The following is a 16,689-nucleotide window of genomic DNA, read 5'->3' on the forward strand; positions in this document are numbered from 1 at the left end:
TGGTGTATATAATGTAACACTGTACTACAATGTTTATTTTATTTTATTTTTATCAAAACTGTGCATAGGTGAGGCACACAGTTCTCCTGCCTCATGACAGGGGGCGCTGGTGATTACAGATTCTTCTTGCGACTCCTCGGCTGCAGAATAATAGAATTAGTGACAGCAAGCTACAGAAAACAGTTAGCAGGTTAAGTGCAACCATCCAGTCATTTTTTTTTCGTGTTGCTTGGCCTTATTTTCAGAATGGTGGATTACATATCTTTCAACCCTGCGGTTTATTCAACGATGCGGCCCATTTATGCATTTTTTCTAACGGCCGCCATGGGGCGCTCGAGCACTAAAGGTAAGAGTGAGACACGGCGAATATATGTGCCGAGGAAGACGCAAATTCATGTAACGACGGTAACTACGCGTGTTAATCGTGCATTTAAAGTAGCCCTCCGAGTTCAATTGGAAGCTTGGATAGCCCGCGGAAAGAAACCGTTTACCAAAATGTAGGGGGTTAGAAACGACCTCTGTTATTGTATGTTAGTCGATTAGACTACCAAGTCAGGAGAGGGCGCTACGCGCCTGTGAATGGAACAGAGGAAGGCGATGTAGCTCAGCTCACGCATGCGCAGTTGTCATAAATGCCGTTGTGTGAAGCTGATTAACACGGTTGTCTCGTGTCGTCTTTCCTCGTCGTTCACAGGTATTCAAAATAATAAGTGTTAGACATTCTCAAGATGTTAAAGTAATTGGGGACTTATTGGGCGATGCTATATATGAAACCTTGTTTGTGGCTTTGATGAATTTGGATTTTTGGATGTCAATTGTAGTTCCCAGTACAACACACACGAGTGGGCAGACGTGCATAATAAGCATGTGCGAATGTGGAGGATATATACAATGTATATATGTTGAATGTATAGATCTACACATGAATGTATTCTGATATTGAAATTGCTAAATTGATGTTTTGATGAGTAAATGGTCATAAATGCTGTTGTGTGAAGCTGATTAACACGGTTGTCTCGTGTCGTCTTTCTTCGTCGTTCACAGTGCTACCTGCCTGTGACGCCTTTGGATTTTATACCCGGACCTGTTAGCGAGTGCAAACGTGTTGCTGCCTTGTCTCATTTGGCTCATGTTGTGTTGCTGCCGCGTTTAAAGAAAATTTAAGGTATATTATTAAAACTTTGACAACTTTTTTGTGTACCGTCTTTCATTATAAACATGTGGCTTATAGACAGATGGTTTGGTGCGCCTTTAGTTTTTTTTTTGCACGGTTTATTTTTGCTCCAGGTCCACCACTTTTACTGCAGCAGTGGTTGTTTTAAAGTCCTCTATATAGACAGTTGACTTGAGCCAACTGGTGGACATGGCGGTGCACTTGCCCTACTTTGCTCCGAATGTGACAGACAATGACGGGCTGTGGGGTATCACTTACCTTTCACCCACAGCGTGGCTGTCATCTCGGCCCAGCCCAGCTGATTCTCAGCCCGGCACACGTAGCCACCTTCGTCCGCTCGGCTAGCGTTGGCGATTTTCAGAGTGTTGTTCCTCAACAGCATCATCCTGCAGCAAGGAAAAAAAAACGCTCATTACAATTTCATTTCTTTCATTCCTTTCATCACTTTGCTGCTGTGAAATGTAAATTTCTCCACTGTGAGACTAATGAAGGCATATCCAATCCAATCCAATCCAATCAACCGTGGGATGATATTAACGGCGACCAAAAGAGGTGAATCATCATGGCCAGAAGGTAACATTTTATTTCATTTTTGCTCCTTGACCATGTTTGCTCCCTGAACATTTGGGCAGATATATTATTCATAGTAAAAGTTAAATAGAACCGAACCGAACTGTGTTTAAAAATTGTACCGTATCAGTTTAAAAAGACAAACAAACAACAACAAAAACCCTCAGCAGCACATTATGAACATTTAGTTCGTTATTCATTCCTGCGCCACTATAGAAAGCCTGGATACAACCCTTTTGGATGAAACAGACTAATGGGTTGAAAGTGATCGTTCGTTCATGGTTCATGGCTGCTGAGGGTGTTGACACAGACGTTGGTATTTTAAACATCAAAGCAAATATTGGGATACCAGCATCCTTACTCAGGCAAAATATACAGTATGTTCTTGCCAGGACGTTGCGGCCTGCGTACTTTTGGTTCCAAACTGCACTGCAATATTTGTGTATTTGTAGCGTCATTTGCGATGGAGGAATGTTGACATCAAAGTCTTTCAGAACAGATCAATGAGCAATGAGGCTAACCTCCAGGCACCGCGATCAGTCATCTAGCATCTCTGGAGCTTTTAAATCGCAGATTTTCCTTGAGATAGAGACAACGCAAATAACATTTTGGTCAGGGAAAAAAAAACAGGAAACAATGTCAAATTTAAACCAGATTCTTTTCTTACAGACAGTGTATTGTAGGTGTTCAATTACCTGACATGTTATGGCGTATACTTCCGCATTCGTCAGGGAATCTGGTTTAAATTAGATATCAAGTAGACAGGATGAACTTAGTGCAACTAACAGTAAATGTCACCTTGACTTCAATTGCTTTTTGCTTTTGAGGTCGAGAACAAAAGAGGCACATATGTTGCCTGACTATCAATTCGGCAGGGGTGATTCTTTTTAAAGAACACAATTGCCTTATTTCACTTTTTTTTAAATCAACTTTAGAAACAATATTATACTCATAAATTGACCTGACAAAGGCATTTGGAAGGGAGTCTTACGTTTCATCACTGTGTACTCCGGGGGAGATATGCTGAGTGTAATCGACGGGAAAAACAAACAGGTGAACATGCCGAGACTCGTAAGTAGCTGCTGAAGGATGCGGCAGCAACAACGCTTGCCAGATAATGGGGACGGTGGAAGTGGAGGACGGAGTGGATCTTACATTATTTGGTTCCAGGAGATTGCGATTTTGAAAAGAAAAAAATACCACTTCTCTGCCGATTTCTTTAGATTACAGCAATTATTTGGCAATTTTTGTTGTTGCCGTTTTAATTGATAGTGTATAGTCAAGCTAATTCCACACTAAGCGGCAGTTCATATCATAAAATAAATGCTAAAAATATATTATTATTAAGATTTCATGCCATTTCAAGCACACAAAAAAAAAAACACAATTTAAAACAAAGAGAATTCCACTAAACGTAGCTTCTCCCCAGTATTATCCATTTAGCTAAATACATACAATGCAAAAGCCAATGGCATTCTAACAGTTAGCATCCAAAGCAACAGTTTGACATGCATTTTAGATACATAAAATTTAAAAAAAGGGAATTGAAAGTGATTTATTTCAACTACTCAAGTAATACATTTTTTTCTACCAAATAATTTTGTGTGATTTATATATCGCATGTGCTGCACTGTACATGTGATAGTAAAACTCTTGTTGAAAAGGTTTCTTCAGCCATCACCTGTATTTCTTTCAAAGAAGAACAGATGACGGCTGAAGAAACATGTTCATCGATGGACCACTCCTGTACGACTGAGAGCTTACACAGACGTAAAACTCTTGTATAAATAAGTCTCTCATGCAGCCAACATAGTAGCCAAGGCTAAAATTGGCTCGATAGGAGAGCTAATGCTATCTTAGCATTTTAATCTACACTTGCTCTTTGTTGAACAATGTGACCAGTCGAAAATGTCCATCTCTTCCACGAAACTGGTGATCCCATAGCACAACCATGAATTTGTTTGTAGAATTTTTCCCTAAATTGAAAATACGTAGTATTAAGGCAGATTTCCAATAATTGGGAGATGTGGTCCGGTTTAAATTTGGTTCTTTCATGCAGAGAAACGTCCGCCAGCAGTCTCGTCCTCACCACTGAGACTGTCCCAACCCCAGCAGCAAAGTAATGTAGTTTATTCAATACATTGTAAGAATGAAAATTGTAAAGAGCAGTACATTGGGGAGACTAAACACATTCTCAAAAAAACTATCAACATCGCAGGGATAATACTAGTGGGCCTCAATCGGCAGTACATATGCACCTAAAAGCTAGCAACCACCCATTCGACGACAATGAGGTGAAAATCTTAGTGAAAGAACGTAGATGGTTTGAAAGGGGAGTAAAAGAAGCAATTTTCATAAAACAACTAAATCCTTCATTAAACCGGTTTGGTGGGGTGAGGTTCAATTTGGATCGTTCGTACAGCCTACTTAGGCAAAATAGGATTAGGAATACTGATCAGGTGATACTGGTGGAAGTGGGGCATTCAGGCCAGTCGTTAGTCAGAACAATAGGAACCATCAGTGGAGTGGCAGGGAGTAGTCCTCTGCTCCCCCCAATCTGAGAGCAGGGACCTATCATAGCAGAGTCCGGCACCGCCATGTCTGGACACTAGGGATATATATCGGGCCTAAACTACCAGTAAGACTTTAGTTTGTTGACGAAGTTTCTTGGATAAGAAGCGAAACGTCCGACACCTTCAAAGAAGTACAGATAACAGCGGAAGAAACCTTTTCATCGATTGAACGTGTATGTAGTCCTAAAACTCAATATTTTGTGGGTCCTGGAATTTGAGTGAAAATGACAAAAACCCTGGCACTGGAGTGGACAAAAGTTTGCACATCATCTGGCAGTATATGAGTTAAATTGGCTGGCAATTGTGTTTTTTTTTTTTTCAACAGTATCCGGGGACTTGTTTTAAACTTGACGGGTAGGACTTGCGACTTCCTTGTGACTCGCACATGTGAATTACACCCACCTTGGAGGACAACATCCCATTATGTTGAAATGAACACCCGCCCATTGTCGTCATCTACTTAAGGGTTCTGAGGCGTCTATGCCATTCAAATTAATTAATATTGTTTGGCATTTAAATCGAACCCTCCCAAACCCGCCCTTCCCCCTTCTTCATGTGCAAAGCTGATGGAAATTGGTAAAGAGGAAGCCTGGAAGGCGTGACCGACTCTTGACAAGAGCAATTCACGAGGCAATCTACAGCCAGGAGGCATTTTTCAAATGGGGGGCATTAGGAAATTCACATAGCCCCGCAAGGACGTTGACGGATAAAGGACAGGACGGGGACAGGTGCCTACCTAGAACGTGCAAATTGAGTCGAGCGCAGGGATATTGAAAGCTAAGAATTACAATATAGAACTGACTTATTTGAAAATGACTCGACTATGGGATTCAAGTGTTATTTACATATGAAACAAGGCAGAGGTGTCATTTCATTTCAGGTCATGCAGATGGCCTATTATAACTGTGACACAGTTCGCGGTCAACGTGTCAAAGACACTCATGATATACGGTCTTAGGCGCTGAGCTCTGATACATACGATGAAAAGCAGTCAGTAACTTACAATAAGTCTGAAAAAGGTCCTAACTGCCTTTATAAAGCATTTGTTTAATTAGACTGTTATTTAAAACTTTGATCATATCGACCTGGTAAAAGTGAGTAAAATGTGTACACACGAAACACAGTACATTATATCATATCATATCTGTTTTGACTGCCCGATTCAGGTGGGAGTTTATGGTAATACAATATGGGTATGGAATACAATGCTAATTCATGATTATTATGGTTATTCTGTCGTCAAAAGCATGAAACAATGGTGACATGATTTACGGTCAAAGGGATGGAGGTTTTATTCCCCTGTTTGTCTATATGTATACTGCGAACGGTCCCGGGGCGCAGAAAATGGTTGGATGGCACTAGTCAATAATGGTGACAAAATTAATGGCTACACTGAACCAATCCTTGTGCCAGAAAGAAAATAAATACAACAAAAACATACTGATCATTGTCCACAAAAAAACAAAACGGGATGAACACCTTGTGTTTAAGCAACAAAAGGCTTAACATTAGCGGAAATCCATGTTAATTACGCACCTTCATTAAGTCGGGACAGCTGTCAATGGCAGATAAACACGCAGGCATTTTCGATTCACCCCGAAAAAGAATGATAGGCCTGCCGTCCATAAACCTTGCCACTCCAACAAAGGCCAATGTCACGAAATCTTTGCCATAGTCCGCCCGGGTCGACACCCGAGCGCCGCTTTTGTTTCTAGATCGGAATCGCCATAATCAGACGCTGGATCAGCGTTGACCTTACAAACGCGCTGCTGATTCATTTCGTCCGGGAAGAGTGACGGGAGGCTATGGGTTTGTCCTCGTTCGGTCGGAAATGTCCAGCAAACTTTGATGCGATAATAAAAAGCCGTTTTTTACACAGAGCGCCATCTCATCTTGGGTGGGTGTGGGGGTGTGAAACTGTGGCCGGGCAAATTTGTGATTAATGGCGTGAACTTGCATCATTTTGTTCTTGCCGTAGTTTTTGATTTGGAGTACAGTGATACCTCAGCTTATGAACTTAATTGGTTCCCAGAAAGTGTGTGAAAGGTGAAAAGTTTGTCTGCCAAACATTTATTTCCCATAAGAAACCATTAAAAATGAGAATAATCCGTTCCCTGGTCCCCATAAAATATAATTTTCTACTAAATAAGCCTTAAAACTACATAAAATATAACTTATTTTATGTACAATAAATGTGCTATTGGATTGTAACCTAAACTCTATAATAAAGTTGTTTTATTTACCTTTGTGATGGTCATTAATGTAGTTGCCTCTTTATGATATCCGAGTGAAGTTGCTATGCTTTCTCAGCGATAATACCCTCACTCACACGGTCCCCTGCTACCTGCTTTTCGTTAATCAAAATCAACAGTCAATCAAGTTTTTCAACCTCTTCAATAGCCTGAGACAACACAGAAACACCCTTCGCCACACGTGGCAATGGTCGATTTAGCGTACTGGTACGGGGACGCTAAGTCACACAAACGCACACCTCGTTTGTGTTTCTTGATAATCTTCTGCTCGACCGTAGTTTTGTTTTGTGTCCTCTTTGGCTGAACACTAGCCTGTGGTGGGGTCTTTTTCGGTCCCATAAGAGCAAAAGTACTTCACTCGATAGCAAACCACGTCTGCACTCAAAGGGGGTGTGGAAAACTAGTCCGCCAGGGACCGTGGCGCTGTTCGACCGTGTGGTTTTGTGTTCACCCGCGGAAAACTAGTCCGGCAGCCACCGTGGCCCTGTGTGGTTTGGTTCGTCCGCCGAAAACTAGTTTGTATGCCAAGATTATATTCTCGCCAAAGTGTCCGTAAACCGAGGTATCACTGGACTGTAATTTGTATGTGCATTTACCCCCTATGGGCCACCGTAGTTTTCTACACCCAGAATACTTGACTGTATCTCAGGCAAGATAAGAGCCCGAGCACAGGTGCAATTTTTTTTCGCCACAGCCGCCGCAGAAAAATAGAATTTGTAGCTTTGACGAATGCCTCTTAGGTTTTATCGGGTTCCGTCGAGTTTGAGTCATTAATCATCATTTTATGGGACCACACACTCCGCCAAGCCCAAAAGCCATCATTCAGCTGCGATCCTGAGTTCAAACAACAGCTCAATTCGCAATTCACATTTTTTTCTTTTGTTTTTGCTGGATGAAATATTTCTATTAAAATGACCACATCAAAGGAACTTGGACACGTTAGCAGTGACACTCTCGAGGATTTTGATCATCGAACCAAGGCACATTCTTGCAGGCTAAATATAAAAGGTCCAAGAGCATCCGAATACAGATTCTTACGCCACTCACTTTGATTGACAGAGCCCCATGGATGCTCCCGGTAAAAGGATGACGCCCCCAAATGCGCGAGAGCTCTGAATGCAATCGTGGGATCCAAGAGGGATTTTTTTTTATCAAGCAACAATGTTTTGTTTTGCACTGACACTTCATCTCAGTCACACTAATAAAAATGACACGCCTCCTAAGGCTCATCACCGCAGGGAGAAGTCTGAAAAAAAGTAACTAAATAAATAAATATACATAAAGATAGAGTGGCAAGACAAACTTTTTTCATGAGTTTGCGGATATTTTAACTCGGAGGAAAAGAAAATAAACTTTGATGCTTTATAAGCATGCAAGATGCTGCTATTAAAACGGTCGGTAAACAATTATTGGTCGTTGTCGCCGTGCAATGTGCGTCGCGGCAGCGGCGGGAAGTCGCAAAGCACGAGTGACGTGGTCATTTACAATTCTATAATGCTATGGAATCATTGCTGCTCTTTTTGTGGGAAAACCAAATTTGATTACTCGGTTACAGCCCCTTAAAAACAACTCAAAATGAATGTGTTTTAAATACTCTGAGTCACAGTCTTAAAAAAAAGACCAAATCTAAAACCAAGTGTGGATGGATTGAGATGGGACTTTCGACACTCAAACGACCTTCTATCGGATGAAAAACGAACCCAGAAGACTTGGATCCTCCAAGATGGACCATGAGAATCTTAGATTAGATTATATTAAATTAGATTAGCCTTTAATAGTCTCATAGTGGACAAATTTACATTTCACAGCAGAAAAGTTAGGAAAGAATTAAGAAAGGGAAAGGAGAAGGAGAAAAACAAAATACAGGAATTGATTAACGCTTTGCTCTCCATTTCATTTGCATTTCATCTGATGGAGAAGAAACGAGAAGGTGGAGGTTTGCCCTGGAAAATAGAGGAATGCAGGTCAGTCGCAGCAAAATGGAATATATGTGTGTGAGAGGTACCCATGTACAAAAGTGAGTTTACAGGGAGAAGAGATAAAGAAGGTTGGAGGATTTTAAGTACTTGGTGTCAGCTGCCCAGATCAATGGAGAGTGTGCAAAAGAGGTGAAGAAGCATATCCAGGCTGGCTGGAACGGCTGGAGAAAAATGTCAGGTGTGATGTGTGATAGAAGAGTTTCAGGCAGGATAAAAAGCAAGATGTAGAAAACTGTGGTGAGACCAGCCATGATGTTCTGACTGGAGACAGTGCCACTGAAGAAAAGACAGGAAGCAGAGTTGGAAGTAGCAGAGATGAAGATGTTTATGTTTTCTTTGGGAGTGAACAGGTTGGATAGGACCGGGAATGAGTATATCAGAGGGACAACCCATAATAGAGGCGTTGGAGAGAAAGTCAGAGATGCCAGATTGAGGTGGTTTGGACATGTCCAGAAGAGGAGAGTGTAAAGGAGAGGGATGCTGAGCCTTGTATTGCCAGGCAGGAGACCCAAAGGAAGACCTAAGAGAAGGTTTGTGGATGTTGTCAAAGAGGACATGGACGAGCTGGTGTGAGAGAAGAGGATGCACAAAACCGGGTTAGATGGAGGCCGTGGCGATCCCCGAGGGGAAAAGCCGAAAGGAAAAGAAGAAGCTCTCTGTTTGACGTAATTATTAAAACAGTCTTCTTCGAATCAATTTTAAAATGATGCTACAGGTCTACAAATTGCTCGGGTCAATTCATGGAGTTGAAAAACACCTCAAGGAAGCATATGGCTATGATGCTGCATAAACAAACGAAATTAGACACAAGGTTAAATGCTTTTGAAAGCAAGTTAAACACTTTTATGTTTCCTTAAATGTATCAATGATTCTGGTCTTTTCAAAGCCATTTTAAAATCATAATTTCTTCATTTTATTTTTTTCAATAAATAAACAAAGGAGGCGAAACGTCCGAGACCTTCAAAATTGCACAGATGACGGCTGAAGAAACCTTCTCATCGATAAACGAAGTAACTATCATTTTAAACGACCGTGTTCTCCGGTGTACAATGCCACATCTTACTTTCTTCCAAATATGACCCTGCGCCGTATACTCAGGTGTGCCTTACATGTCAAGTAATATTGAGCCACAACAGGTCTCGCAACTACTGTCAGCAGCCACGACTCCATTTCCCCCCTGGGGTAGAAGTAGTGTGTAACCCCAGCCTCTATTGTGGTGTGCCTAATATTTGCAAAACTTTTGTATATTTATATATTTGGAAAATGTTTTTCATTCATTGAAGGTGCACCTTATAGTTCGGTGTGCCTTATATACCGGAAAATTTTTAGCAAGATAGCGGCGCGTGAACACGCAGCGGCTCCCCTCTCCCGGCAAATTGGCGTTTTCATGTTTATGTTTGTTAAGTAATTATAAGTGCCTTGCATGCTGGGTCGAGAGGACAGTAATTTAATCTGTGCTGTATCAGAATCAGAATCAGATTACCTTTATTCGTCCCGCAATGGGGAAATTTGCATGTCATGCATGTTTGTATGTCATGCATATTAGCATATTTGACAATAAAGCTGACTTTGACTTTTTGACTTTGATTCGTTGGGTGTGCGCCTTAAACTCCTGTGCGCCTCATACACCGGAAAACACGGAACTTTCTGTGTCTCTCTGTGAGGCATTATAACAAAATGGCTATACCTTTTACTGGGCTGCATCCTCCGGTCCATTCGCCTCCACGTGACCCGTGGCTTGGGTGACGCCCGAGGTTTGCACTCTATGAAAGCGTCCTTGCCAAGCGTGGCAACGACTCGCACCGGATCGGGCACAAAGACAGGTGCAGATGCTGTGACGAGTACAAAAAAAAGGGCATGAAGCGAAAACAGGGTCACGGCCCCTTTGTGTTTATCGTGGTTATCTGAAACAAATAAATAAATAAACAAACAAATAAACAACTACTTCTGAAAAAAAAACTCAACGAAAACAAGCAATAACAAAAAAAGCAAAATAGTCTCTTATTCTTTTCCTTTTGCCACAGCGAATCAGTGTCCTCCATCTAACCGTGTTTTGTGCATCCTCTTACCTCACATCAGCTACCGTAATTACGCACCTTCATTAAGTCGGGACAGCTGTCAATGGCAGATAAACACGCAGGCATTTTCGATTCACCCCGAAAAAGAATGATAGGCCTGCCGTCCATAAACCTTGCCACTCCAACAAAGGCCAATGTCACGAAATCTTTGCCATAGTCCGCCCGGGTCGACACCCGAGCGCCGCTTTTGTTTCTAGATCGGAATCGCCATAATCAGACGCTGGATCAGCGTTGACCTTACAAACGCGCTGCTGATTCATTTCGTCCGGGAAGAGTGACGGGAGGCTATGGGTTTGTCCTCGTTCGGTCGGAAATGTCCAGCAAACTTTGATGCGATAATAAAAAGCCGTTTTTTACACAGAGCGCCATCTCATCTTGGGTGGGTGTGGGGGTGTGAAACTGTGGCCGGGCAAATTTGTGATTAATGGCGTGAACTTGCATCATTTTGTTCTTGCCGTAGTTTTTGATTTGGAGTACAGTGATACCTCAGCTTATGAACTTAATTGGTTCCCAGAAAGTGTGTGAAAGGTGAAAAGTTTGTCTGCCAAACATTTATTTCCCATAAGAAACCATTAAAAATGAGAATAATCCGTTCCCTGGTCCCCATAAAATATAATTTTCTACTAAATAAGCCTTAAAACTACATAAAATATAACTTATTTTATGTACAATAAATGTGCTATTGGATTGTAACCTAAACTCTATAATAAAGTTGTTTTATTTACCTTTGTGATGGTCATTAATGTAGTTGCCTCTTTATGATATCCGAGTGAAGTTGCTATGCTTTCTCAGCGATAATACCCTCACTCACACGGTCCCCTGCTACCTGCTTTTCGTTAATCAAAATCAACAGTCAATCAAGTTTTTCAACCTCTTCAATAGCCTGAGACAACACAGAAACACCCTTCGCCACACGTGGCAATGGTCGATTTAGCGTACTGGTACGGGGACGCTAAGTCACACAAACGCACACCTCGTTTGTGTTTCTTGATAATCTTCTGCTCGACCGTAGTTTTGTTTTGTGTCCTCTTTGGCTGAACACTAGCCTGTGGTGGGGTCTTTTTCGGTCCCATAAGAGCAAAAGTACTTCACTCGATAGCAAACCACGTCTGCACTCAAAGGGGGTGTGGAAAACTAGTCCGCCAGGGACCGTGGCGCTGTTCGACCGTGTGGTTTTGTGTTCACCCGCGGAAAACTAGTCCGGCAGCCACCGTGGCCCTGTGTGGTTTGGTTCGTCCGCCGAAAACTAGTTTGTATGCCAAGATTATATTCTCGCCAAAGTGTCCGTAAACCGAGGTATCACTGGACTGTAATTTGTATGTGCATTTACCCCCTATGGGCCACCGTAGTTTTCTACACCCAGAATACTTGACTGTATCTCAGGCAAGATAAGAGCCCGAGCACAGGTGCAATTTTTTTTCGCCACAGCCGCCGCAGAAAAATAGAATTTGTAGCTTTGACGAATGCCTCTTAGGTTTTATCGGGTTCCGTCGAGTTTGAGTCATTAATCATCATTTTATGGGACCACACACTCCGCCAAGCCCAAAAGCCATCATTCAGCTGCGATCCTGAGTTCAAACAACAGCTCAATTCGCAATTCACATTTTTTTCTTTTGTTTTTGCTGGATGAAATATTTCTATTAAAATGACCACATCAAAGGAACTTGGACACGTTAGCAGTGACACTCTCGAGGATTTTGATCATCGAACCAAGGCACATTCTTGCAGGCTAAATATAAAAGGTCCAAGAGCATCCGAATACAGATTCTTACGCCACTCACTTTGATTGACAGAGCCCCATGGATGCTCCCGGTAAAAGGATGACGCCCCCAAATGCGCGAGAGCTCTGAATGCAATCGTGGGATCCAAGAGGGATTTTTTTTTATCAAGCAACAATGTTTTGTTTTGCACTGACACTTCATCTCAGTCACACTAATAAAAATGACACGCCTCCTAAGGCTCATCACCGCAGGGAGAAGTCTGAAAAAAAGTAACTAAATAAATAAATATACATAAAGATAGAGTGGCAAGACAAACTTTTTTCATGAGTTTGCGGATATTTTAACTCGGAGGAAAAGAAAATAAACTTTGATGCTTTATAAGCATGCAAGATGCTGCTATTAAAACGGTCGGTAAACAATTATTGGTCGTTGTCGCCGTGCAATGTGCGTCGCGGCAGCGGCGGGAAGTCGCAAAGCACGAGTGACGTGGTCATTTACAATTCTATAATGCTATGGAATCATTGCTGCTCTTTTTGTGGGAAAACCAAATTTGATTACTCGGTTACAGCCCCTTAAAAACAACTCAAAATGAATGTGTTTTAAATACTCTGAGTCACAGTCTTAAAAAAAAGACCAAATCTAAAACCAAGTGTGGATGGATTGAGATGGGACTTTCGACACTCAAACGACCTTCTATCGGATGAAAAACGAACCCAGAAGACTTGGATCCTCCAAGATGGACCATGAGAATCTTAGATTAGATTATATTAAATTAGATTAGCCTTTAATAGTCTCATAGTGGACAAAGTTACATTTCACAGCAGAAAAGTTAGGAAAGAATTAAGAAAGGGAAAGGAGAAGGAGAAAAACAAAATACAGGAATTGATTAACGCTTTGCTCTCCATTTCATTTGCATTTCATCTGATGGAGAAGAAACGAGAAGGTGGAGGTTTGCCCTGGAAAATAGAGGAATGCAGGTCAGTCGCAGCAAAATGGAATATATGTGTGTGAGAGGGACCCATGTACAAAAGTGAGTTTACAGGGAGAAGAGATAAAGAAGGTTGGAGGATTTTAAGTACTTGGTGTCAGCTGCCCAGATCAATGGAGAGTGTGCAAAAGAGGTGAAGAAGCATATCCAGGCTGGCTGGAACGGCTGGAGAAAAATGTCAGGTGTGATGTGTGATAGAAGAGTTTCAGGCAGGATAAAAAGCAAGATGTAGAAAACTGTGGTGAGACCAGCCATGATGTTCTGACTGGAGACAGTGCCACTGAAGAAAAGACAGGAAGCAGAGTTGGAAGTAGCAGAGATGAAGATATTTATGTTTTCTTTGGGAGTAACCAGGTTGGATAGGACCGGGAATGAGTATATCAGAGGGACAACCCATAATAGAGGCGTTGGAGAGAAAGTCAGAGATGCCAGATTGAGGTGGTTTTGACATGTCCAGAAGAGGAGAGTGTAAACATCGGGAGAAGGATGCTGAACCTTGTATTGCCAGGCAGGAGACCCAAAGGAAGACCTAAGAGAAGGTTTGTGGATGTTGTCAAAGAGGACATGGACGAGCTGGTGTGAGAGAAGAGGATGCACAAAACCGGGTTAGATGGAGGCCGTGGCGATCCCCGAGGGGAAAAGCCGAAAGGAAAAGAAGAAGCTCTCTGTTTGACGTAATTATTAAAACAGTCTTCTTCGAATCAATTTTAAAATGATGCTACAGGTCTACAAATTGCTCGGGTCAATTCATGGAGTTGAAAAACACCTCAAGGAAGCATATGGCTATGATGCTGCATAAGTGCGCCTTAAACTCCTGTGCGCCTCATACACCGGAAAACACGGAACTTTCTGTGTCTCTCTGTGAGGCATTATAACAAAATGGCTATACCTTTTACTGGGCTGCATCCTCCGGTCCATTCGCCTCCACGTGACCCGTGGCTTGGGTGACGCCCGAGGTTTGCACTCTATGAAAGCGTCCTTGCCAAGCGTGGCAACGACTCGCACCGGATCGGGCACAAAGACAGGTGCAGATGCTGTGACGAGTACAAAAAAAAGGGCATGAAGCGAAAACAGGGTCACGGCCCCTTTGTGTTTATCGTGGTTATCTGAAACAAATAAATAAATAAACAAACAAATAAACAACTACTTCTGAAAAAAAAACTCAACGAAAACAAGCAATAACAAAAAAAGCAAAATAGTCTCTTATTCTTTTCCTTTTGCCACAGCGAATCAGTGTCCTCCATCTAACCGTGTTTTGTGCATCCTCTTACCTCACATCAGCTACCGTCATGTCCTCTTTGACAACATCCATAAACCTCCTCTTTGGTCTTCCTCTATGTATCCTTCTCCCAATATGTTCACTCTCTTTCCTCTGGACATGTCCAAGCCATCTCATCTCAGTCTGTCTGGCCTCTTGGACTTTCTCTCCAAAGCCTCGAAAGTGAGTTGTCCCTCTGATGTACTCATTCATGATCCTGTCCAACCTGGTCACTCCCAAAAAAATCTTCATCTCTGCTTCCTGTCTTTTCGCCAGTGGCACTGTCTCCAGTCCAGTCATGGCAGGTTCCACCACAGTTTTCTACTCCTTTTCTTTCATCTTAGCTGAAAATCTTCTGTCACACATCACATCTGATATTTTTCTCCAGCCTTCCCAGCCTGCCTGTCCACGCTTCTTCCCCTCTTTTCCACACTCTCCATTGCTCTGGACAGATGACCCTAAGCACTTAAAATTCTCCACCTTATTTATCTCTTCTCTCTGTAACATCACACATATAGGCCAAACCTCCACCTCTCTAGTTTCTCCTCCACCTGTTCCCTGCTCTCGCTACAGATCACAATGTCATCTTTAAACATCATCGTCCAAGGAGATTCCTATCTAACATCATCTGTCAGCCTGTCCATCACCATAGCGAATAAGAAGGGGCTCTGAGCTGACCATCTGATGGAGTCCCACCTGCACCTTGAATTCCTCCGTCACACCGACAGCACAGTTCACAACTGTGTTACAGTCATCATACACGCACTTTATCTACTCTGCTAAAATGTAATACAATGAATAAATACATGAAAGTAATAAACAAACAAACAAATAAATACATCAATAAAATTAAAAACTACAACAAAACATCCCCAAACGATGATGACCTTGTTCTGTCCACAACAAATGAAGGCGTAAATGTGAAGTGGGTCATCATCATCATCATCTGTAATATACATCAAGGCCTTCTCCGAGGCTTTGTCAGCCAGCATTATTCAGATTCTGAGTGAGTCTTTCCAAGTGACATCACGCACAATGACAATTCAATCCCGACCGTAGCTCAAGGCCGACCGTCAGAGTAGGACTGTGCTCGCCTGCTGTTGGCATCAGCCACCACCCGCCACCAATCGGCGTCATCATCGGCTCCGCGCCTATGTGGCCCACGGTGCCTCAGCTTGTCGCTCACCCGCACCTGGCGGCCGTTATTAGCCATGTAATCGGTCCCGAGGTTTGTATAAGGGCATCACCAGATCAGAACTATCCGGCACCCTCATCAGGTCTTGTTAAAGTTTCATTCAAGTTTTGCTCATCTTCTAAACTGGGTGACACAGTTGATATGAAAAACAAGTCATTAACCTGGAGTCATTCCCACGGCGCAAGCACTGAGCATTATTCACACTCCAAAAATTCTGGGTCCATTGGCCTCTTACGGTAAAGAAACTGTTTCCATGGATGCCCTCCAAGTCGGGCATAATTAAAAGTAAATTATCTGTCCATTAAGGCTCCTAATCTGGTTTGGCAATATTTCTTATATTGAATCAACAGGGCTTAAAAAGTTAAGGTGAAAAATGCTACACAGTCATAGAATGCCGGTCGGTGTTCCTGATTTAAAGCTAAATTAACAGAAGTAAAATAAATCAAGACCAAGTTATAATAATGTTTTATTATTATTATTATTATTATTATTATTATTATTATTATTATTATTATTATTATTATTATGTATTATTATTGGGAAATGGAATTAAAATATTCTTCAATCCTCCAATACTTCTTGAACAGGGAAGGAAGGGTTTGTGACCCCAAGGAACATGTTTTTTATTTCTTTTCATCATCAAGAACATGTAATTGCTTATCCAACACAGTCGGTGGCTGTGTTGGTCTCCTGTGTTTTTTTTTTTTTAATTTCTTTTTCATCATCGGAAATGTGTAATTGCATATCCACTAGAGTAGGTGGCAGTGCTGGTTTCATATCATGTCAGAGTGTGCAAGGAGTATTCACTCCACTATTCAAGTCTACACACAATGACATTATTTATACATGTGGCTGTGATTTGAGGAATTGAGGCATCTTGGATTAAAATTTGCCATTGACC

General features: G+C 41.9%; 1 protein-coding gene across 1 annotated transcript in view; it reads right to left on the reverse strand.

Annotated features, from left to right (window-relative positions):
* cntn5 (contactin 5) overlaps nucleotides 1–16,689 on the reverse strand; it is a 130,301-nt gene that overhangs the window by 26,352 nt on the left and 87,260 nt on the right. Inside the window, exons 12-13 of the mRNA XM_089013643.1 lie at nucleotides 14,225–14,369; nucleotides 1,433–1,560 (exon numbers count right to left, since the gene is read on the reverse strand). Of these exons, the coding sequence (XP_088869769.1) occupies nucleotides 1,433–1,560; nucleotides 14,225–14,369 (273 nt within the window). The remainder of the gene's footprint in view (nucleotides 1–1,432; nucleotides 1,561–14,224; nucleotides 14,370–16,689) is intronic.

The sequence above is a fragment of the Hippocampus bargibanti genome, linkage group LG14 (genome assembly GCF_051943395.1).
Source record: "Hippocampus bargibanti isolate YZ-2025 linkage group LG14, ASM5194339v1, whole genome shotgun sequence".
Taxonomy (NCBI): domain Eukaryota; kingdom Metazoa; phylum Chordata; class Actinopteri; order Syngnathiformes; family Syngnathidae; genus Hippocampus; species Hippocampus bargibanti.